A 23,018-nucleotide genomic window follows, 5' to 3' on the forward strand; every position below is an offset into this window, starting at 1 on the left:
TGTGTACTCCTGAAGAAAATGAGCAAATACTTTTTTTTAATGTAAATAGGGCCCCTTTTAAAGGGGCCACTGGAAGCACTTCACAATTCTTTTTGGGAGGGTGACCAAAACCTACCCTCGAACTGTCAATGCAGTTACACTTATTAGTGCGGGCACCATCATTGGGATGCTAAATAAGGGACTTCTGGCTGACCTTGTCAACTTTGGCAGATTCAGCAGTAGAGATGTGGGCGGGTGTATATTAAAGAAAGAACTAAAGACTTGCATTTATATAGCACCTTTCACGACCTCAGGACGTCCACAGCCACCAGGGAGAACTCCCCTGCTCTTCTTCGATCTTTTACGTTCACCTGAGAGGGCAGACGGGGCCTCGGTTTATTCAGTCTCATCCAAAAGATGACACTTCTGACAGTGCAGCACGCCCTCGGTGTTAGCCTAACTTATGTGCTCAGGTCTCTGGAGTGGGACTTAAACCCACAACCTTCTGACCCAGAGTTGAGAGTGCTACTCAGTGAGCCACGGCTGACACGTGTCCTAGCACTTTCGCTGGATGTACCCTCCCCTCAAGATTTTCGGCCCCAATTTCTTTAACATATTATTTTTCTTATAATATTTTTTCCCCATTTTTAGTTACTTTTCTCCCTGTCTTCAGAATTCCCATACCCTATTTGTGGCCAAGAGGGTCTGCAAGGGATCAACTTCCAGGTTTCTGCAGTGGGATTCTGTAAATAGCCATTCAGTCTATGATACTGAGTTGTGAGCCCTGAATTTACTTGCCACTTTTGGTAAGTTTCTGTCATAACATCAACATATGGGTGATTTTGTGTATGGATTCTGGGATGGGGCTGGGTTTCCACCCCATGAACCTGTGCTATAGTTCCAATGCGATCTGAGGCTTTTCATGTGTGTGCTCACTGATGCTACTAGGACCTCATTACCATATATTAAAATGATGAGTAACAGTGCTGCTATCCCCAAAAACAACAGCCTCATACAGGTCGCCTCCAGCTGTCGCTATCCTATTGAGCCCTGCATCTGTATCACCTTTGATTAGCAGCCTGGCAGTTTTCAGGCTCTGAATGACCTGAAAAACAACAGCCTGCATCCTGGCTCCTAGGATCTGGACAGCATTGGTGGCTGGTAGTCCTGGCTCAAGGGCTCAGCACTGGTGTAAATGACCCTATGAATTTGTGGGTCAAGGTGACTTTCTCCCTGTTTTTCCCTCGCGCTCTGTTTGGAAATGTCTACCTTAGCTCAGTGCCTCCTCCTGATAGCCTGGCTAACAGGATCTTACTTTGGGGGAATAAACATCCTTTCACCTTGTCACACAGCACATTAGTATGCCAATGTCCCACCACAAGAATTACTTTAAAAATAATTCTTCCTTTAAAGGCCACCAGCATAAAATGGTTACTTATTTAGAAGCATAGTAATGCAAACTTTATCATTATGGAAAGCACCAGATGGGAAGTAAAAACAAAAATTTCTCAGGATATAAGAACCAAATGTTGACTCTAAGTGTATCCTGCATGTTCAAATATTAACAATCTTGACTGCCTACAACACCTTGGGGTCATTTTATTACGTACCTACAACTAATGTTAAAGTGCATAGAGATTGCTTTGTGAACACCGAGAGACAGATGAGCCTGTTCAGGAGGAAATGATCACTGAATAGAAAACTGTCAGTTGACTTATCCTAGTAATTCAAGGGAATATCAATATCTAGTCCTGTGAGTGCGCCACCACCACCTTCTCAAGGGCAATTAGGGATGAGCAATAAATGCTGGCCTTGCCAGCGACGCCCACATCCCGTGAACGAATAAAAAAAAAATGACTTTCAAATATGCCTGCACAAGTGCTTGGCTGTCCAGCAATGGAATCATTGGCCGGAATCTTTACCTTGGAGTCAGGTTAGGTGTGTGTGGGCCGCGTAACGAGTTGGGAACCCAAAGATTTCAACAGCCCGTTCTGCACTGCGCGTTTAACTTAATGGCACCAATTGAAAGACTCAAGCGTGTTTCCCCGCCCAATTAAATGGAATGGGTCTGATGACGTCATCGATGACTTGTTTTCAGCACGGATATTTAAAGCAGCCTTGTACACATCTCATTTGAAGGTTGCTGTAGGAGTGGAGAAGGTGGTTTCAAGAGCTCTAAATTATGAAATAAGACTGACAAATCTGTGAATCATGGAGACAAGTCAGAGGGCAGCATCAAGATTCACAGATGCCTCCCTGGAAGTGCTGGTGCAGGCAGTAAGAGCACGCAGGGATGGACGAAAACGACCACCCAAAGAGACAAAAAGGGCATGGCTAGAGATCGCAGAGGAGGTCAGTAGAAGTGATGTCATGAGGAGGATGTGGATCCAGTGACGGAAAAGATTCAATGATCTCATGAGGTCAGGAAAGGTGAGTGCAATGCCACACTCACCTACATCCTGATGTGACTGTCACCCCAACCACCTCACTCTGCCTTCCCAAGCCTACTCCTGCACATCACTCCTCACACCAACCTACCTTTCAGGAGCACCCATCCCTCTCTGTCTATGCACCTACTCACATTCCCATCCGACTAACTGACACTCACCCTCATCCTAATGCAATCATAGGAAGTAACACCACAGAAGGAGGCCATTTGGCAATGTCGTGCCACTCCTTCATAGTCACCCTCTACAGATGTAGCCCATCCATTCCTTACACTCATTCCATCACTCTCACTATTATGTCCGTGTATAATTGAGACACGGACTGCAGGAGTTGGTTATAACGGGTCTTTACTGAATGGAGGCAACCTGGAACTACTATGCAAATGTTACTACACAGGCTTATATACAGGGGTGGTCACTACTGGTACTGCAGTATACAGGGGCTGCAGAATATAGTTCCTTCTGCAAAGTACATACACTACAATTCCTCCCCTTTTAGCTAAACAGTACATAACATTCGATTAACAATGAAATAACATATTTACAATTACAGTTGCTAGATACATTAGTTGAAGTTAAGCAATTATAAGTTCAGTCTTTGAGGAGGCTTCCTGATTCTGTCTGGATAACGCCTCTTTGGGGTATCAGGTTCTTCTGGCAACGTTGAGTCGGGATCAATGTCGTTGTTTGGTTCGTCTGCTTCCAATATCACCGATTCTGAGGTAGATGCAATTGGCACTTCGGTTTCATCGCCAGGTGTATCAAATCGTGGTGTGGAGTTGACGTTTCCCAGTGACTCTAGAATCTGGTCAGCATGGCGTCTTACAATACTCTCTCCAACGTCCACGGTATACATTAGAGGTCCTTGCCGTGTACAGATCGTTCCTGGCTGCCATTTCTCTGTGCGGTAGTCCCGGGCCAAAACTGGTTGGCCTATCTTAAAACTCCTGGTCGGCCTTTCATTCATATTCTGAAACTGCCTGTTCTCCACATCTCTTCTGATGTTTGGCTTAACCAAATCCAAGCGGCATCGTAGTCTTCGATTGAAGAACATCATGGCTGGAGTTTGGTTGGTAACCGCATGTGTCGCATTCCGGTAGGCAAACAAGAAGTTATCCACCTTGTGCTGTAGGGGTATATCTTCATTACACATTGCCTTGATAGCCTTCTTGAATGTTTGAACGAACCTCTCTGCCAATCCATTAGTGGCTGGATGATATGGGGCGGATGTGTAATGCTTAACACCATTGTTCTTTAAGAACCTCCGGAACTCTTCAGACACAAACTGTGGTCCATTGTCGGAGCAAATCTGTTCAGGCAGCCCATTCCTGGTGAATATGGTTCGTAAGACTGTGATAGTTTTTTCTGTGGTGGTTGAGGACATTTTTATTACCTCTGTCCACTTTGAATGTGCATCCACCGCAATTAAAAACATCGAGTCCATAAATGGACCAGCAAAATCAATGTGCACCCTTTGCCATGGAGATGAGGGCCACTCCCATGGATGTAGAGGGGCTTGTGGTGGGGCGTTTTGGACCTTCTGGCATCCTGTACAACTTTTGGTCACCCCTTCAATTTCTCTATCGATTCCCGGCCACCACACAAACACTCTGGCTAAGTTCTTCATTTTTACCCCTCCCAGATGACCCTCATGAAGCTCATTGAGCACTCTATCCTTCAATTTGGGTGGAATTACTACTCTTGATCCACACATTAAGGTTCCTCTGCACACTGACAGCTGTTCTCTTCTCGGCGAGAATGCTGGCAGCAGTGGTTCGCCATGTGCTGGCCATCCCTTCACCGTTAAATCATAGACCCAGGAGAGTGTCGGGTCATTTCGTGTTTCCTTTTCTATGTTTGCATTCGTCACAGGGAGACATTCGACTATGGTCGAGTGGAATATCTCCACTGGATCCACTGCAAGTTCTTCTTCCACCGTCGGCAACGGTAGGCGCGACAATCCACCAGCATTCCCATGCTGTTTAGTTCCTTTGTACTCGATGTCATATTGGTGTGCCCCTAGGAAAAGGGACCACCTCTGTAGCCGTTGTGCTGTCATTATCGGTACGCCCTTCTGAGGGTTGAAAATGGAGACAAGAGGTTGATGATCAGTAAGTAGAGTAAATTTCTGACCGTGCAGGTAGTGATTGAACTTCTTCACCCCCCACACCAGGCTGAGGGCCTCTCTGTCAATCTGGGCGTAGTTACGCTCGGCTGAAGTTAACGAGCGTGACGCAAAAGCTATCGGCCTCTCTGAACCATCAAGGAATTTATGTGACAGTACCGCCCCAATGCCGTAGGAAGACGCATCACACGCCAGTCTTATCGGTAGTAATGGGTTGTAGTGAGCCAATACTTCTCTTGAAGTGATTAGGTCCTTACTCTTCTGAAAGGCCCGCTTACATTCATCGCTCCATTTCCATGCTACTCCCGTTCGTAGTAGGGCGTTCAGTGGGTGCAGAATTGTGGACAAATTCGGCAAAAACTTATGGTAGTAATTCACCAATCCGAGGAATGACCTCAGTTGCGACACATTTTCAGGCGCTGGAGCCTTAACTACCGCTTCAATTTTGTCAGGGGACTTATGTAACCCCTCTTCATCAATCATGTGGCCACAATACGATATCTGTTTCTTAAAAAACTCGCACTTGGGGCGATTGGCCCGTAGCCCATGTTCACGTAGTCTAGTGAGTGTGATGAAATATTCCATTCATCACTCATCAGTATTTCTCTGCCTGTGACTGTGGTTGGTTTCAGTTTCATTTCCATTGTATTGTACTGTGTGTAGGGCTCCGCCCATACCTGGCTCCTATGTAAGCTGGCCCAGCCTGCAGCACATCCAGTACGGCAGACCTCTGGATGGAAGATACATCCTCCTCTGTGTGTTACCTTCTAAGTCAATAAACGCCTTGTTTTGTTTCGCTAACATCGAGTCTCGGATTTATTGAGGCACATCAATTTTATTGACTTAATTTTCAACACAATGGATCAACTCTTGAAACCCGAACGTTTGGATTTGGACCAGCATGCTTCGGACGCATCGGCATGCTTCGGACACTGGTTTATGTGTATGGAATTCTTCCTGGACAATTCCGCAGCCGTCAAAGACGCTACGGACGCTGCGAGTATGAAACTCGGAATTCTGCAGAATTGGGTAAGCCACCGGGTTTACCCCCTCATCCAAGACGGACATCGTGGCTCAGGTCCAGATCTTTGACTTCAGTGGCTCTTTCCTTTTCTGGGATAGAAGCTAGAACTGCTCTGCTGTTGCTTATCCACTTAGTCAGATGGAATCCTCCATTCGAACACAGAGTTCTAAGGTCTCTTGACAGTGCGATGGCATCGTCTTCTGTTGACACGGACTTCAGACAGTCATCGACATCTTAAAGGCGCATTACCAGCAGCCTACGAATGAGGTGTATGCTAGGCATCTGCTCGCTGCTCGCGCACAGCGACCTGGGGAATCGGTGGAGGAGTTCCTAGGCACCCTGAAAATGCTTGGCAAAGACTGCAAGTGCCAAGATGTAAAAGCCGCAGTGTACACTGACGAGCTTGTTCGCGATGCCTTTATCACAGGCCTCAGCTCCACTTACATCCGGCAGAGACGGCTGGAAAAAACGGGATTGGACCTGAAACAGGCTGCGGACACAGCACGATCCCTGGATGTGGCCCAGAGAAACTCGGACGCCTACTCTTCAGCCCGCGCCGTCCACGCCGCCACGTGTGCACCAAGGGCGCCGCCATCTTGGAAGGCATCTTCCCCGCCCAGCAGCCCGACACCATCGGGGCCCCGCTCTCCCCCCAGAAGCCCTACGACAGCCGCGACGCGTTGGGGACCCAACTGCTACTTCTGCGGGCAGCCGAAGCACACCAGAAACCTGTGCCCGGCGAAAGGCACCACCTGCTTTAAGTGCGGTAAGAAGGGGCACTTCGGGAAGGTGTGCAGAGGGAACCCCACCGGAAAACCCGCCACCGCCGCGTGTGCGCCGTGGGAGCGGCCATCTTGGACGCCATCTTGCCCGACCTCGTGGGGTCCGCCATCTTGTGAGCAGACAGCGTGGACGCCACCTTGTCTCGATCAGGGCCCTACAGTGGCATCGGTCACAGTGGACCAGACCAGGCCGCACCCGCTATCCAAACCAATGGTGGACATCGAGGTAAACGGGTGCAGGGTTAAATGTTTAATTGACAGTGGAAGCACGGAGAGTTTTATCCACCCTGAACTGGTACAACAACTCTCCCTAATGGTGGTCCCTACTCGGGGTACCATCTCTATGGCTGATAAAACCCAGACATCGACCATTATGGGTTACTGCACGGTACAATTGTCCGTTAACGGAACTGTATACGATAATTTTAAAGTATTAATCATGAAGAATCTATGTGCGAGCGTGATCTTGGGCCTGGATTTCCAGTGCTACCACCAAAGCATCACGCTCAATTACGGTGGGTCCCAGCCGCCCCTCACAGTGTGCGGTCTAGCTACCCTGAAGGTAAAGCCGCCTTCGCTATTCGCGAACCTTACCCCTAACTGCCGGCCAATAGCGACCAAAAGCAGGAGGTACAGCTGGGAGGACAGGCGGTTTATCGCGACCGAGGTAGACAGGCTCCTGAAAGAGCGCATTATTGAACGCAGCAATAGCCCGTGGCGCGCCCAAGTGGTGGTGGTAAGGGGTAGCGAGAAGAAACGGATGGTGATCAACTATAGTCAAACGATCAACAGGTACACCCAACTAGACGCCTACCCGCTACCCCGCATATCAGAAATGGTGAACCAAATCGCCCAATACCGGGTGTTCTCCACCATCGACCTCAAGTCAGCGTACCACCAGCTCCCTATCAGAGCAGAGGACCGCCCGTACACCGCCTTCGAGGCGAACGGACGCCTCTACCAATTCCTCAGAGTCCCCTTTGGGGTGACGAATGGGGTCTCGGTCTTCCAGAGGGAGATGGACCGCATGGTCGATGACCACCACTTGCAGGCAACCTTCCCCTACCTCGACAACGTCACCATCTGCGGTCACAACCAGCAGGATCACGACTCGAACCTCGAGAGGTTCCTGAAAACCGCACAAAAACTCAACCTCACCTACAACGAGGACAAGTGCGTTTACAACACCACGCGCCTCTGCATACTAGGCAGCGTGGTGGAGAATGGGGAAATCGGACCAGACCCCGACCGATTGCGCCCCCTACGGGAGCTGCCCCTGCCCGACACTCCCAAAGCCCTGAAAAGGTGCCTGGGGTTATTTTCTTATTATTCCCAATGGGTCCCCAACTACTCCGACAAAGCCCGCCCCCTCTTGAAAGCATCCTCTTTTCCGCTCTCTGCTGAGGCCCATGCCGCCTTCAAAAGCATTAAGCAGGATATTGAGCGGGCCACGTTACAGGCAGTGGACGAGAACACTCCCTTTGAAGTGGAAAGTGATGCGTCTGACTTTGCCTTGGCGGCCACCCTCAACCAGGCGGGGCGGCCCGTAGCTTTCTTCTCGAGGACCCTCCAAGGGCCCGAGATCAGACACTCCTCCGTAGAAAAGGAGGCCCAAGCCATCGTGGAGGCAGTGCGCCACTGGCGCCACTACTTAGCCGGCAAACGCTTCACCCTACTTACCGACCAGCGGTCGGTAGCGTTTATGTTCAATAATAAACAGAGGGGGAAGATTAAAAATGATAAGATTCTTAGGTGGCGGATTGAGCTCTCCACCTTCGATTATGACATAATTTACCGGCCAGGGGCCCTTAACGAATCCCCCGACGCCCTCTCACGAGGGATGTGTGCCAGCGCCACCGGGTATCGGCTACAGACCCTCCACAATGACCTCTGCTACCCAGGGGTCACGCGGCTGTTCCACTTCATAAAGTCCCGCAACTTACCCTACTTGATTGAGGAAGTTCGGTCCCTGACCAGGAACTGTCGCACTTGCGCTGAGTGCAAGCCTCGGTTCTACCGCCCAGATAGAGCCCACTTAATCAAAGCTACACGGCCCTTTGAGCGGCTCAGCTTAGATTTCAAGGGCCCCCTCCCGTCCGTCGACCGCAATGTTTACTTCCTGAACATTGTGGACGAATACTCTCGTTTCCCATTCGCCTTCCCCTGCCCAGACATGACCAGCGCCACGGTCATTAAATGCCTCAACAGCCTGTTCTGCCTGTTCGGTATGCCGAGCTACATCCATACGGATAGGGGGGCGTCCTTCATGAGTGAAGAGCTACGCCAGTACATGCTGTCCAGGGGGATCGCCATGAGCCGTACCACCAGCTACAACCCCCGGGGTAACGGTCAAGTGGAGCGAGAGAACGGGACAGTATGGAAAGCAGTCACTCTAGCTCTAAGGACCAAAGGCCTCCCTATCTCCCGCTGGCAGGAAGTCCTCCAGATGTGCTCCATTCGATACGGTCGCTATTGTGTACTGCCACTAATGCCACGCCTCATGAGCGAATGTTTGTCTTTCCCCGGAAATCCGCCTCAGGCGTATCCATGCCGTCATGGCTCTCCACCCCAGGTCTGGTATTCGTGCGAAGGCATGTGAGGGGCCACAAGATGGACCCTCTCATGGAGTCAGTGCACCTACTCCACGCCAACCCCCAATACGCGTATGTCCGGCACGCCGACGGAAGGGAGGACACCGTGTCCATAAAAGACGTCGCCCCAGCCGGTAACGACAACAACCACGACAACAGCAGCAACAACGACCACAGCAACTCTTACCCACCCACTACTCTTTCATCACCCCCGGAAGAACATCGACCAACGGTACCCCCACCAACTACCCCTTCAACAACCCTGGCGGCACCCCCGGCAGAGACCCAGGAGGCCACCGGGGACACCCAGCCGACACCCGCGGCACCACAACAGCCACGTCGGTCGCAGAGGACTATCAAACCCCCGAACAGACTAAATCTATAGAAGGGGTGAATGTGATGAAATATTCCATTCATCACTCATCAGTATTTCTCTGCCTGTGACTGTGGTTGGTTTCAGTTTCATTTCCATTGTATTGTACTGTGTGTAGGGCTCCGCCCATACCTGGCTCCTATGTAAGCTGGCCCAGCCTGCAGCACATCCAGTACGGCAGACCTCTGGATGGAAGATACATTCTCCTCTGCGTGTTACCTTCTAAGTCAATAAAAGCCTTGTTTTGTTTCGCTAACATCGAGTCTCGGATTTATTGAGGCACATCAGTGAGCACCTGCTCTAGGTTGGCAAGGTGTTCACTGTCATCTTCACCTGTCACTAGGATGTCGTCCAAGTAACACTGAGTCCCTGGAATTCCTTGCAGGACTTGTTCCATCGCTCTTTGCCATATTGCCGGAGCTGATGCTACTCCGAATACCAGTCGATTATACTGGTAAAGACCTTTGTGAGTGTTTATCGTGAGACACTTCCTAGAGGATTCTTCAACCTCCATCTGCAAATACGCTTGTGCTAGGTCAATTTTTGTAAAACGCTTCCCTCCAGATAGTGAGGTGAAGATATCTTCTATCCTTGGAAGAGGATATTGTACTGTGTGAAGGACTGGGTTCACCATCACCTTGAAGTCCCCACAGATGCGAACCTTCCTTGGCTCCTCAGACGTATTGTTTAACGTTTTCTTCATGACAGGAACGATGGGTGTCGCCCACTCGCTCCAGTGTACCTTAGATAACACGCCTGCATTCTCCAGATTCTCCAGCTCTGCCTCGACGGCTGGGCGAATTGCATATGGTACCGGTCTTGCTTTGAAAAACTTGGGAATTGCATTCTCTTCTATTTTTATCGAGGCGGTTACGCCTTTAAGAGTTCCCAGTTCTTGCTGAAATACCTCTTTGGCGTTAGCTAAGATTGTTGACAATCGTCCAGGAGTGACGTCGTCATCCTTTTTACCAGCCACCGTCAGTGCCTGAATGGAGTGCCAGTCTAAACTTATCTTTCTGATTCATTCACGTCCCAATAACGGTGGTCCACCATCTTGCAGTATGTACAGATACAATTTCTGTCTTTCCTTGCCGTTGTATTCGACAGGCACCCTTATTTTTCCTCTGGGGTATACTTTTTGCCCCGTATACGTCTTCAAGACAATGGATGTCTCTTTCAAGGGTATGTGTGAGAATAGCCGCTCATAGTCTCATCGATTCATGACGGTTAGAGCTGATCCTGTATCCAATTCCATTTTGACTTTGGACCCTGCTATCGTGAGGGTGACCCAAATGGTTCGGTGATCCTCTTTTGCGATTACGTTGTGAAGTTTGAGACAGCTTAGTCTCTTGTTCCCGGATTCACTATCGCTCATCTGGTCTTCGGAACTACTGTCCGTCATCTTTTGTACTTTCCTGTACGGTTCCTTAGTCGCCTTTTTGTTGTCGTCGGTCTTCTTCCCAGACCTGCAAACTCGTGCAATGTGTTCCATCTTTCCGCATTGCCTGCATATTTTGTCCTTGGACCAGCAGTCCTTCTGGTCATGGGTTGTTCTGCCGCAGCGATAACATTTTGCAAATCCCCGTGTCATTTCGTGGGTGCCGTATTCCTGTGGCTTTTGCTGTATTTCCGCAGCTCCCCTTGCTGCTGCTTCGTACGATACTGCCATGCTGAAAGCCTTATCTAGCGTCAGCTCTTTCTCTGAGAGTAACCTCTTCTGGGTTCCTTCACTCAGGAGTCCACAGACAAATTTGTCCCGTAAGGTATCTGCCAGTCCTGCTCCGAACTGGCAGTGCTTTGATAGCTTGCGTAGTTCCATAAGGTAATCAGCATTGCTCTCATCTTTATGCTGATTTCTCCTGTGGAATTTAAATCTTTCTGCTATCAGCAGCGGTGTAGGATTTAGGTGTTCCTGTAGGATAGCAACAATTTCATTAAAACTCTTCGCCTTCGGTTTGGCTGGAGTAATCAGGTCCCGCAATAGGCCGTACGTTCTTGCGCCCATTAAGTTTAGCAGTACCGATGCCTTTTTCTCATCGGCTACTTCGTTTGCCTCGCAATATACCTCGACTCTTTCCACATACGTGGTCCAGTCTTCTATTGCATTATCGAAGGCAGTGATATTGCCAGTCTTCGGCATCTTGGAAATCTAAGATGGCGCCTCCCGCGCTTTGCCTTCTTCCCCGATTTAACAAAATGGCGCCTCCCACGCTTTGCCTTCTTCCCCGCTGGATTAAGATGGCGCTGTTGCTGGCGTTTTATGCCTTGATGGCGATGCCCTATGGTCTTCGCGCACTTCCCCCCGCGCTGCTGCTAATGCCGCTCTCCGCGGTTCCCGTGGCAAACTGCAGCTCCTCGCGGCTTTCTGCGCGTTTAATTTTTATTATTTCCCCGTCGTCGGAACAACCCTGTGGGACTCTTGCCTCCCTCCTCTCAGGTCTGTACGCTGCCCGGCTTCGTAGCACCGGCCGCGCCCTGTGTGCTCCACCCTCTCTCTCTCTCCTCTTCCCGACAACGCTGCTCGGCCCCGTTGCAAAGCCACCCGCTCGAGCTCTAGACCGCCGCAGCCCAGGAAGGATCAGTGTACTACCTGCCACCAGCCCGATTAGCTGAAGTACCATCGGCAGGATAACCAAGCCCCGCTCTCGACAGCCTCTCCTGCAAATCTTCAACTCCGCTGACTCAGAGGCGGATGCCCACGGTCGATGCCCGTTTCTTCTGTTTCTTTCTTCCTTCTGGCCTCGACCTCTGATAACTTCGCTTCAGGGATGGATCCCCATGAGGTGGTGCAGACTGTAGGTAAGTTCGTATCTGCTCGTCGCCAGTATTATGTCCGTGTATAATTGAGACATGGACTGCAGGAGTTGGTTATAACAGGTCTTTACTGAATGGAAGCAACCTGGAACTACTATGCAAATGTTACTACACAGGCTTATATACAAGGGTGGTCACTACTGGTACTGCAGTATACAGGGGCTGCAGAATATAGTTCCTTCTGCAAAGTACATACACTACACTCACTCTTCTTTCCCTCCTTGCAGGAGAAGAGAGCACACAACAACAGGGAGAGGCAGAGAACCGGAGGTGGCCCTCCAGTCTTCAGTAATCTGAAACCAGCAGAGGAGGTGGCCCTCGAAATCTCTGGAGTTGCAGAGCTGCTGGCAGTGGGAGACAGAGAAAGGGAGACCTCCCAGCGACCTGGTGACAGAATTAAATCTCATACAGTCACATGGCACACAGCAGTCACTCGTATGGTGACTGATGTCAGCATCCAGTGAAATGTCATCATGTGCATAATGGTAACGTTACCCATTCTTATCATAAGACTTCTAATTTATCTCTTTACTCTCCCACAGGTCCATCAAGTGCCCCCACTGTCCAGCTGGAGGAGGAAGATGACTCCTCAGAGGAAGCTCCATTCTCTGAGGGTGCACCGTCAGCAGATCCAAGCGCAGCCAGCACCAGCACAGATACGCACACCTCCGTGGGTCCTGTGCCAAATAGAGTAGTGATGTCACCTGGTGTCTCACACATCACAAGTGAGCAAGAGCTGATGGTTTTGACAGGGACAGCAGGGGAGACTCCTCGCCAGAGGGCGCAGGATGCTTCAAGCTCAGCTGAGCTGCTTGCAGATGCTGAACCTGAGGGGCCATCGAGAAAGAGGATGATCTTAGAGGGGCAGCAACAATTGCATGAGGCTCTGGCAGCTTTTGCAGCCGCGATGTGTGCTGATGTACAGAGAATGGAGGAGTCCATCTCCAATATGAGCACCACCATCTCGCAGGTGATGACGACGATGTGCTGTTCCATGAAAATGATGGCCACCTGCATGGAGCAGCTAATGCGCCAGTTGAACGAGAACATGCTTACTGTGGACAACAGATGGCAGATACTCATAGACCTCATCTCAAGGAGGGATATTAATGTAAACTTGGGCGATTATCGCCCCACTGATGTGCAGCAAGGTGCTCTCCAACTCCTTGCTAGCAGGGAAGTGCGGGTGGCCCATGAGCGGGATGATGGTGAGAGGGGGCATGAAAGTGGGGGCTCTTCTCAAAGTGCTCCAACTTCTCCCTCATTGCCTCTCCCTCAGTCAGATCCCCACATGCTGCCTCGGATCCCGATGGTCGAATCTGCCCCTGCACAGTTGCAGGAGGAGCAGTCTTTGGCGGGGCCCTCACAGGCTCCAAAACCTAGAGGACATCCGCCAAAAGTGTCTAAGCAGTCGCAGCAGGGAAGTGAGCAGGCTGCCTCTATCTCTGCTGAAGCCACAGGGGTTGCACCTCGTAGAAGCACTCGGAAAAGAAAAAAGACACTATCGAAGATGCACAAGGGTATGCACATGGGTGTATGACAAAATGTTAATGTTAAGTTTCAGTTATATTTATGACGCATATAAATTTATTTCTTTGCACAACTTTCCCATCTTGTCCATTTTTGCCTGCTACCTGGGAAGTGGCTTTATCACTTGGAGTAAATGGTGAGACATTACTTAACCTCAAGCTATGGGCATTTGGGTGAGAGGAATGGCTTGGTCATTGTAGGACTGATTTGTGGTGTTGTTGGTGAAGGGCCAGTGCCACAAAGCCCAGCGCCTGCTCAGTAACACTGGCTTCATCAGTGGCAAAGTTGACATAATTGGTTGACTTGTCAAACATGGCATCGGTCACCTGGGTGATGCCTCTGTAGGTGACCAACTGTGAGATCCTGCAAATGTCTGCTGCATATCCCTGGAAGGAGCCTGAGGCGAAGATGTTGAGGACGGTGGTGACTTTGACAACCACTGGTAAGGCATGTCCACCAGTTCCTCTGGGCAGCAGATCTTGTTTCAGCAAGCTACAAATGTCTGCCATGACCTGGCATGTCCAGGAAGCTTATCCTCTGCCTGTATACCCTGTGAGAAGTCACACAACACCAGGCTATAGTCCAACAGCTTTATTTGAAATCACAAGCTTTCGGAGCGCTGCTCCTTCGTCAGGTGAAGTTCGGAGCAGCGCTCCGAAAGCTTGTGATTTCAAATAAAGCTGTTGGACTATAACCTGGTGTTGTGTGACTTCTCACATTTGTCCACCCCAGTCCAACACCGGCATCTCCACATCATGTATACCCTGTGTTGGGGGTATCGCCTCCTGTGTGGTGCAGCCCTGTGCTGATCCCCCTCTCTTGTGGAGCATCAGGTCAGTGAGGAGAAGGCTGCTGTTGTAGTTGCTGCTGCTGCTGGTGTGGCTGGTGTTGTTGGTGCTGGGGCTCATCTTGATTCTGAGGTCCAAGGTGAGACAGCAAAAGCGGCATCCATGCTGATGTAATATATGGCAGGTAAAGTGGCGATCAGAGGCAGAATCCCTCAATCTTTTGATAGTGACTAGCAATGTGGTGAGAGTGGCTTCCGAGGTTGCAGAAATGACTTGAAAACTCCTGACAGCTAAATCTTTGCACAGAATGGAGTCAGCAAGAGCCTTTGCAGTAGGCAAGGGAGCAGGTGTAATGTGGGAGAATTTATGTGTTTTTTAGCTGTGGACTCGCACAATAGCCACTGAGCTTCTGCCACCTCTTCATAGGCGAGGCTCCCGATGTGCGTGAATCCTGTGCGTAAAAAGTTAAAGCCAAAACCTGATGTTAAAAAGCCTCTTAAGGTTGTCTCAACAAGTAGTTAAGTACTTCAATAAGGTCATCCGCCTCTCCTGAGCTGGTCCGTGGTGCGCTGGGAAATGCACCTGAGTTAAATGTGGAAGTCGATGGGATGACGGCGGGTCCCTAATGCACTGTCAATTTCCGTGAATTTAACTGCCAACCCGCCCCCAAACCCGCACGCTTGGCACTGGGAAAATTCCAGCCATTGTGTGGAAGCAGAATGCTCTACACTATTTACTCCAAATTTTGGAAATCAATGTTGGATTTCCTAGATGGCAAGTTTCAAAAAAAGATAAGAGTAGAAGCACTTAGTCATTTACCCAATTTTTCAGTACATAAGATTGGGAATGGACGTGGAGTCTTGAGAAAACCCTGCTTCTTCTTGGTGGGGAGGTTGGGACTGCTGTTGGCTGAACACAGAATGACTGATTCTCGATGAGGGAGCAAATGTGATAGTGGAGGAGTTTAGGGAAAATTAGAAACAGAAAGACAATTCTAGAATAATTTCCATATTTTTGGTGATTTTTATCAGTAATGCAACTTAACAGTACTGGAGCACTTGAGTGTTGAAATAATGTTCATTGATGTTTAACGTAGATCTGATTTGATTTATGATTCAATCTTTATAGTTTTATGAAAGAAGGTACTGCAACACTGGCTGGATTTTGCCGGTGCTCAGAGGGCGGGTTCGGAGACGGGCCATCTGTCAAAATAGCAAAGATTGACAGCGAGTAGGAAACCCGCTGCCAACCCGCCTCCACGTGAGTCTCCCAGGTGTCGGGTCTGTCTGTGCAGAACAGACCCGACACCAAGCGACGGGGGAGACAATTGACATCATTAAATGGCTTGTTAAGAGCCAATTTAATGCTATTTTGAGCCTACCTTCTAATTTTACGTGCACCCCCACAGGTTACCCGCTGTCGAGAGTCGAGTCTGGTTTGATTTAGCTGATAACCTGACAGCTGCAGAAGTGGTATAAAGGATACCATGTTGCAGCTGTTCAGTTTCAGAGCTCAGAAACTGTTGGTTACTGCACTTGTAAGACATATAGAGATTTCTGTAGTTTACAATTGTTTAGAGCCAACTCTCTATCCAGTGGCACCTCATTGGAACAACCTCTCTCACCATTGACGGATTTGCTTCTGTCATCTCTCCGTCGCCTGCCATCTATTACATTAGAATGGGTACGGTTTACACTCTCTTACCTCCTCAGAATCCCACCATGGTCAGCCCCAACACCAGCATCACCAGGCACGCCATCAGCACCAATAACAACACCAACCTTCTCTGCAATCAACTGATGCTGCACAGGATAGAGAGCATCAACACACGACCACATTGCTGCCCAGGACGCCAGGGATGGCCTCACCATGGCCAAATTTATTTCACTTGACGCTGTACCCTGGCTGCCACATGATGCACCAGCTTGGCACCACCCCATACCAACACCATAAAGCATCCCTACAATGCCCAAGCCATTTCTTTCACACTCATCAGCATTACAGGGTGTACCGTTATGCCTCACCATTCACTGCAACTCACTAAGCCACTTCCAAAGGTGCACACAAATCTGTCCAAGAACACAAAGGGCTGAATTTTCATTCAGAAGTCAGGAAGGAGGCGGGACTACAACTTTCGGGTTGTAGTCCCGCCTCCATCGAGATGCGGCCAATCCACGCGATTTTCACTTGATTGACCTTGTTGAGCCCGCCCAGCGGGCTCAGCAGGCCAAATTAAGGGCCACCCGGCAACAGGTGATGTCACAGACTGAAATTTCATCTGTCAAGACGTGCTGACAGATGAAATATCAGTGTTTCACAGCTGTTTGAAGCTGTCAAACACTGACAGTCTTACTTCTAACCTGAATCCTTCTACGCAGACTCAGTTAGAAACCTCACCGGCACTGAAAGCTGCAGGCTGTCACTTTTGACAGATCGCAGCCATTCTGCTTTCTGTGCCGGCTGAATGATGGACTCCCAAAGCCTAGAGGAAGGAAGGCTGTTAAGGTAAGTACAGGTAATTTAAACTTCTTTACACACTTTAGACACACCAAACACACTTACCTTTGCACTGATACACCCATCACTCAGCTGAACACCGACATCTCGACCCCTCCAAGTCCTTCAACCCGACGGCCCGACTCCTCTAACCTGGCGTGGTTTGGAGCCGTCGGGAATCCCACACGACACCCTTCAAAATAGGGATTAGGCTAAAAACTGCCTGTTAACTACCTGTTAACAGGCAGTTAATTGGCACTAATCCCTTCCCGCCTCGGGTCGGCGGGTCCTAGTGTGGGGCGGGTACCCGCCTCCTTTGAAACTTACATGGAGGCGGGTTTTGGGCGGGATGGTGTCGGGACCCCCGAATTAAGGATTCTAGCCCCCCGCACGCCTAAAAGCCCGCCTCACGGCACACTGAAAATCGACCCCAAAGTGTTGAAAATAAAGATTTCAATGTTTGACAGCACATTAACAGAAACTTCACATGAACATTGGCTAAAACACACAAGTGCCTACCCTTGTGTGTTGTTAGTTGGTACGATTGGACTAGGATGAGGGTGAGTGTGAGGGGTGGCTAGTGAGATGAGGAAGTGATAATGTAGATAGAGAGGGATGGGTGGAGGTGCAAGGTAAGTTGGTGTGAGTAAGGATGTGCCAGGTGTAGGGTAGGGAAGGCAGAGTGATGGGGATGTGCTGAGTGACACAGCAGGATGCGATTGAGTGTGGCTTTGCAGTAATGTTTCGTAATCTACTGAGATCATTGAAACATTTGCGCCACTGCAGCCTGGTCATCCTGACCACATCCCTGCTTGTGTCCTCCTCAGCTATTTGCAGCGAAGCTGTCTTGGTCTCCTGGGGAGGTCTCTTCCGACCACTGGCAGGGAAGAGAACTTTCCTGTGTGCTCTGACTCCCTCCACAAGAACATGGAGGGAGTCATCACTGAATCGAGGTGTAGCCCTCTGCCTTTGTGAGCTCATTTTTGGAGTTGAACAAGCTATCTCAGCAATGGTCGTTTCAAATTCAGGAAGTGGAATGAAGTGGGGCCATGGGCCCTTTAACTAAACTGTCAAGAGAAGCTTCAATGCTAACGTCACCTGACTTGCACTTTCTAATAGGGTTGGGGAGTGCGTCGGGCGGGCTTAACAAGGCTCATTAATGTAAAATCTTTTTTTTTGGCGGGCCTCAGTAGACACCGGAACATATCCTGACAATGACCTTTCCCACCTCGGCCGGCGAAATCGCGGCCTAAGAATTTTAATGAAAATAGTTTGGAACTGATAGTTCAATAGCTCAATTATTTGAGCATAAGACTCCCAACAAAATGCTCATGAGTACACATGCCAAACTCCTGTCATTTCAACTTGTTTGATGAGTTTTCGCAGTTTACACACTGTTGAAAAACATTCTTTTGTAGGGTGCAAAAAGAGCTAACACCAATTCTCTGTACTGCTTGACTCTTACCTCTTGCTGCAGTCGTCATTCACAAGTCCAATTGTTCTAACCCAATCTGTTTCATTCAAGTCACTGTCTGGAGGGAGGGTGATATGTTTGTGATTATGAGGGATAAAGAAAATAATAGTGTGTCTGTGGGGGAATAAAATAAACTAAAATTAATTTTAAAAATTGAATAAATGTTACTAATAACATCTTTGAGGATCACCATAACTCATACTTAATGTTCTACAATCTCCTCAGCTCTGAAGAGAATAATGCCAAGACTGAGCCATCCAGCCTTGAAGTAGAATTGTGTTTGCTGTCCAACCAACTTCCTAACTCCAAAGGGCTAGCAGATGTCCTGCAAAAAGTAAGAACCTAATCCATTTTTTTCTTTTCTTAAAAGCATTAGTATTGTTTTCATGGAAAATAAGTTTTCAATCTGCTTATTTGCAGGTGCTTCTTACAAACTGGGAGCTTAGTAAATTCCCTAGAACACAATGTGTTCAGCACCTGGCTGCTTTCCATGCTAATATAAGGCACCTCCACTCAGGAAATGTAACTTCCCCTTCAGTGCTCCTGTCAGTTTTCTTTTGCCAAAGCTAAGCCTAGAATCTAAAGAAAGCCTCAATAATGTACTGGTGACAGAGGATATTTTTCTGGTACACAGCCAATTAATGCCTCTGTTTTCAATTGAGGCTGCAGAGAAATTGTGGTTCAAACTCCTAACAGACAGAATTGCTTAAACTCTCCAAGAAATGAAAAGGTTTATTTAAAGTTTTGTTGTTGCAGAAACATAATAATATAGGACACGAATAGGAATAAAGTATAGAGTATTGATCAGGAAGCTGCTTAAATTACATTTGAGAGAAAAATGGAAAACATATTATTTCTGGTCATGATTGTGTTCCGAGAGTGATGTTTAGACACTGTGAATGCGAGGAATCTAGGTTGTAAATCATGGGTATGGTTTAATGATCTGTGCCAGCTCTGAGCTGTGCCACCTGTGGAAATAAGCCCAGCAGCATATACCGTCTGCAGTAAACCATTACCGTGTTTCATCTAGGTATCATGAGCTTCTTCCTGTGGCAGCTCAGTCACTTTTTTAAGCTTCTCATAATTAACACAAAGTAATACATATCTGTTGCACTAAAATGCATGTTTTATTTATTATTATACTCTCTATTATCATTTGTATTTATACAATATTCTCAGATCTAAATAAAATAAAATAACTTCTGTAATGTATAAGGAGAAGTTATACTTCCCAACATGAGGACACCATTATTTATAGTAATTGCATGGTAACTCAGTAACCAGCAATTATTTAACATTTATATTTCACTTCCATTTTATAAAATAACTTTAATTTTCTCTGATAAATGTGTACTTTATACATTCAAAATGCAGCTGGAAAGTCATGATACAGGAGATTTTTTTATTTTTAACTGTAGCCAGGATATAGAGTGATATTCTTTACCCAGTGTCACAGACTATGTCTTGTATATAAAATCTCTTCTGTGAGTGAAGGGGAAGATGCAGAACCAATTAAACTGCTCTCTTGAAGGCACGAAATAAAAACGATTGCAACAAACTCTTGATTGTTCATTCCTTCATTGCTGTGCTGTGAGAAAAAAACAGCTGTTTTGAATTAATGTTCTCATGTCAACTCCCTAAATGATGACTGCAAGATCGGAATCTTCCTGATCATGTATACTCTTAAACACCCATCAAGAAACCCATGTTTGAAAGTACTTGTCACTATATATATTATGCATAGAATTTTCTGCCAGTAATGTTACCCCTTACCTTTCAAGTACCACAAATAGTGAACAACAGACCAAGCCTCAGAGGCTTAGCTGTGCACTGAAGTGAATGCAGGAAATATAGCTGCTACACAGAGGTGAAAAACCTTTATTTTGTGTGTTTGGAAAGTATTCCTTATTTGACATTGGATTGCACTTTGAGAAAATATTACTGGGGTCAATTTGAACTGTTCCCGCTATGCAGGAAACAGGCGGCAGTGGGCTGGCTTAAATTAACACAGGCAGCTAACCCACTACTGCCTGTTTCCTATTTGGCTGGAACAGTTAAAATCAACCCCAACTAGTTTTATCACAATTTTAGAAGGTGGATAAAATGTTCTGTAAATATTAAGGAAAGAGTGTGGTAAAGAGGAAACCAAAAGATCTAATTGCAAAACATTTATATGAAATTGTTTAAAAATGGAGTATTGTGTACAGTTTTGGTCTCCTTACCTAAGGAAGGATATATTTACCATAGAGTGAGTGCAACGAAGGTTCACCAGAATGATTCCTGGGAAATAATTTGGGGAAAATGTGATACCTGTTGGGCTAACATCTATACAATTATACAATAACGGATACATTAACATATATAATTATATGATTACATCACTCAAATACTCTGTAAAATGTCAGTGTTTACATTTCTGTTGTTCATAATTAAGTGTTGTTTGCTATGCGTAGTAAGAAAGGAGGGAGAGTGAAAACTGGGAACTACAGACCAGTTAGCCTGACATCAGTAGTAGGGAAAGTGTTAGAATCTAGTATTAAGGATGTGGTAACAGGCACTTAGAAAATAAAAGTAGGATTGGACAGAGTCAACATGGATTTATGAAAGGGGAATCGTGTTTGACAATCTGTTAGGGTTTTTTGAGGTTGTATTTGGATTTTCAGAAGGCATTCGATAAGGTACCACACAAGGAGGTTATTAAACAAAGGTTATTTACCCCCTGGGATTGGGGGTAATATACTAACATGGATTGAGGATTGGTTAACGGACAGAAAACAGAGAGTAGGAATAAACGGGTCATTTTTGGGTCGGCAGGCTGTAACTAGTGGGGTACCGCAAGGATCAGTGCTTGGGCCTCAGCTATTCACAATCTATATCAATGATTTGGATGAGGGGACCAAATGTAATATATCCAAGTTTGCTGATTATACAAAGCTGGGTGAGAATGTAAGTTGTGAGGAGGATGCAAAGAGGCTTCAAGGGGATATAGACAGGCTAAGTGAATAGGCAAGAACATGGCGAATGGAATATAATGTGGAGAAATGTGAAGTTATCCACTTTGGTAGGAAAAATAGACAAGCAGGGTATTTTTTAAATGGTGAGAGAGTGGGAAATGTTGGTGTTCAGAGGGACCTGGGTGTCCTTGTACACCAATCACTGAAAGTTAACATGCAGATACAGCAAACAATTAGGAATGCAAATGGTATGTTGGCTTTTATTACAAGAGGATTTGAGTATAAGAGTAAAGATGTCTTACTGCAATTATATAGGGCCCTGGTGAGACCACAACTGGAGTATTGTGTAGAGTTTTGGTCTCCTTACCTAAGGAAGGATATATTTACCATAGAGTGAGTGCAACGAAGGTTCACCAGACTGATTCCTGGGATGGGGGGATTGTCCTATGAGGAGAAATTGAGTAGACTAGGCCTATATTATCTAGAGTTTAGAAGAGGTGATCTCATTGAAACATACAAAATTCTTACAGGGCTTGACAGGGTAGATGCAGGGAGGGTGTTTCCCCTGGCTGGGGAGTCTAGAACCAGGGGTCACAGTCTCAGAATAAGGGGTCGGCCATTTAGGACTGAGATGAGGAGAAATTTCTTCAGTCAGAGGGCGGTGACTCTTTGGAATTCTCTACCCCAGAGGGCTGTGGAGGCTCAGTCGTTGAGTATATTCAAGACAGAGATCGATACATTTTTGGATATTAAGCAAATCAAAGGATATGGGGATAGTACAGGAAAGTAGAGTTGAGGTAGAAGATCAGCCATGATCTTATTGAATGGCAGAGCAGGCTCAAGGGGCCGAATGGCCTACTCCTACTCCTAATATTTATGTTCTTATGTAAAAAACCCATTTATTCTGCCTGCCATTAAATGGATAAACAAACCTGGGCTTTTATTATTACTGTTCAACAGATTGAGGCATGTTAAAAGTTGGTTTGACCAATAGGATTATTGGAAAGTTGTTAATGTTACGTGACGATGTGTTTTATGTTTTTATATAGTATTCCAGAAAATAAACACTCAGATCTCTGTGATGGTTCAATTGGTAAATGGAATGCCTGGCATGGTACTGAGACAAACAGACCAAGAAGCTTTTAGGTTCAATCCCCACACCCCCCTCCCCCCCAACCATTCCCCAACCCTCTCTGTGTTGAGTTAGCTGATCTCAGCCAGCAGCAGTGAGGCACAACAATCAATTTAGTATTTCTGGGCAAGGGAAGGGAATGTCATTTAGAGTTCCTGATCCTGATCATTATCCAATCATCCTTGGATGTCCATGGATATTATGAAAACAGGATTGACCTTGGCTATGACCCATAATGGTTGAACAGCCCGCTGACACCCAGTGACTAGCTCTACATGTGAAGAATGGCCACTTAGCTGAGCCACTGGTGGCTCGCTGATGCTTGTTGAACCATGGTCCAGCATAAGTTACTGGGGGCAATTTTCAAATGGTGCCCAAAACAGGCATGAAGTCAGCCAAGCTGTCACTCTTTGATGCTGGCTTGAGGCCTAAGCGATTTTGAGACCCGGGCCTCATTAACATACTGCCAGTGAGCTTTGGGCACCAGCTCGCCTGTTTGAGGCCCCACC

General features: G+C 47.4%; 1 protein-coding gene across 1 annotated transcript in view; it reads left to right on the forward strand.

Annotated features, from left to right (window-relative positions):
- LOC147117226 (raftlin-like) overlaps nt 1-23,018 on the forward strand; it is a 167,058-nt gene that overhangs the window by 75,421 nt on the left and 68,619 nt on the right. Inside the window, exon 4 of the mRNA XM_085988025.1 lies at nt 18,649-18,757. Within this exon, the coding sequence (XP_085844151.1) occupies nt 18,649-18,757 (109 nt within the window). The remainder of the gene's footprint in view (nt 1-18,648; nt 18,758-23,018) is intronic.

This window comes from Somniosus microcephalus, chromosome 5 (genome assembly GCF_052327205.1).
Source record: "Somniosus microcephalus isolate GS21.2 chromosome 5, FLI_Smic_1.0, whole genome shotgun sequence".
NCBI classification, from domain to species: domain Eukaryota; kingdom Metazoa; phylum Chordata; class Chondrichthyes; order Squaliformes; family Somniosidae; genus Somniosus; species Somniosus microcephalus.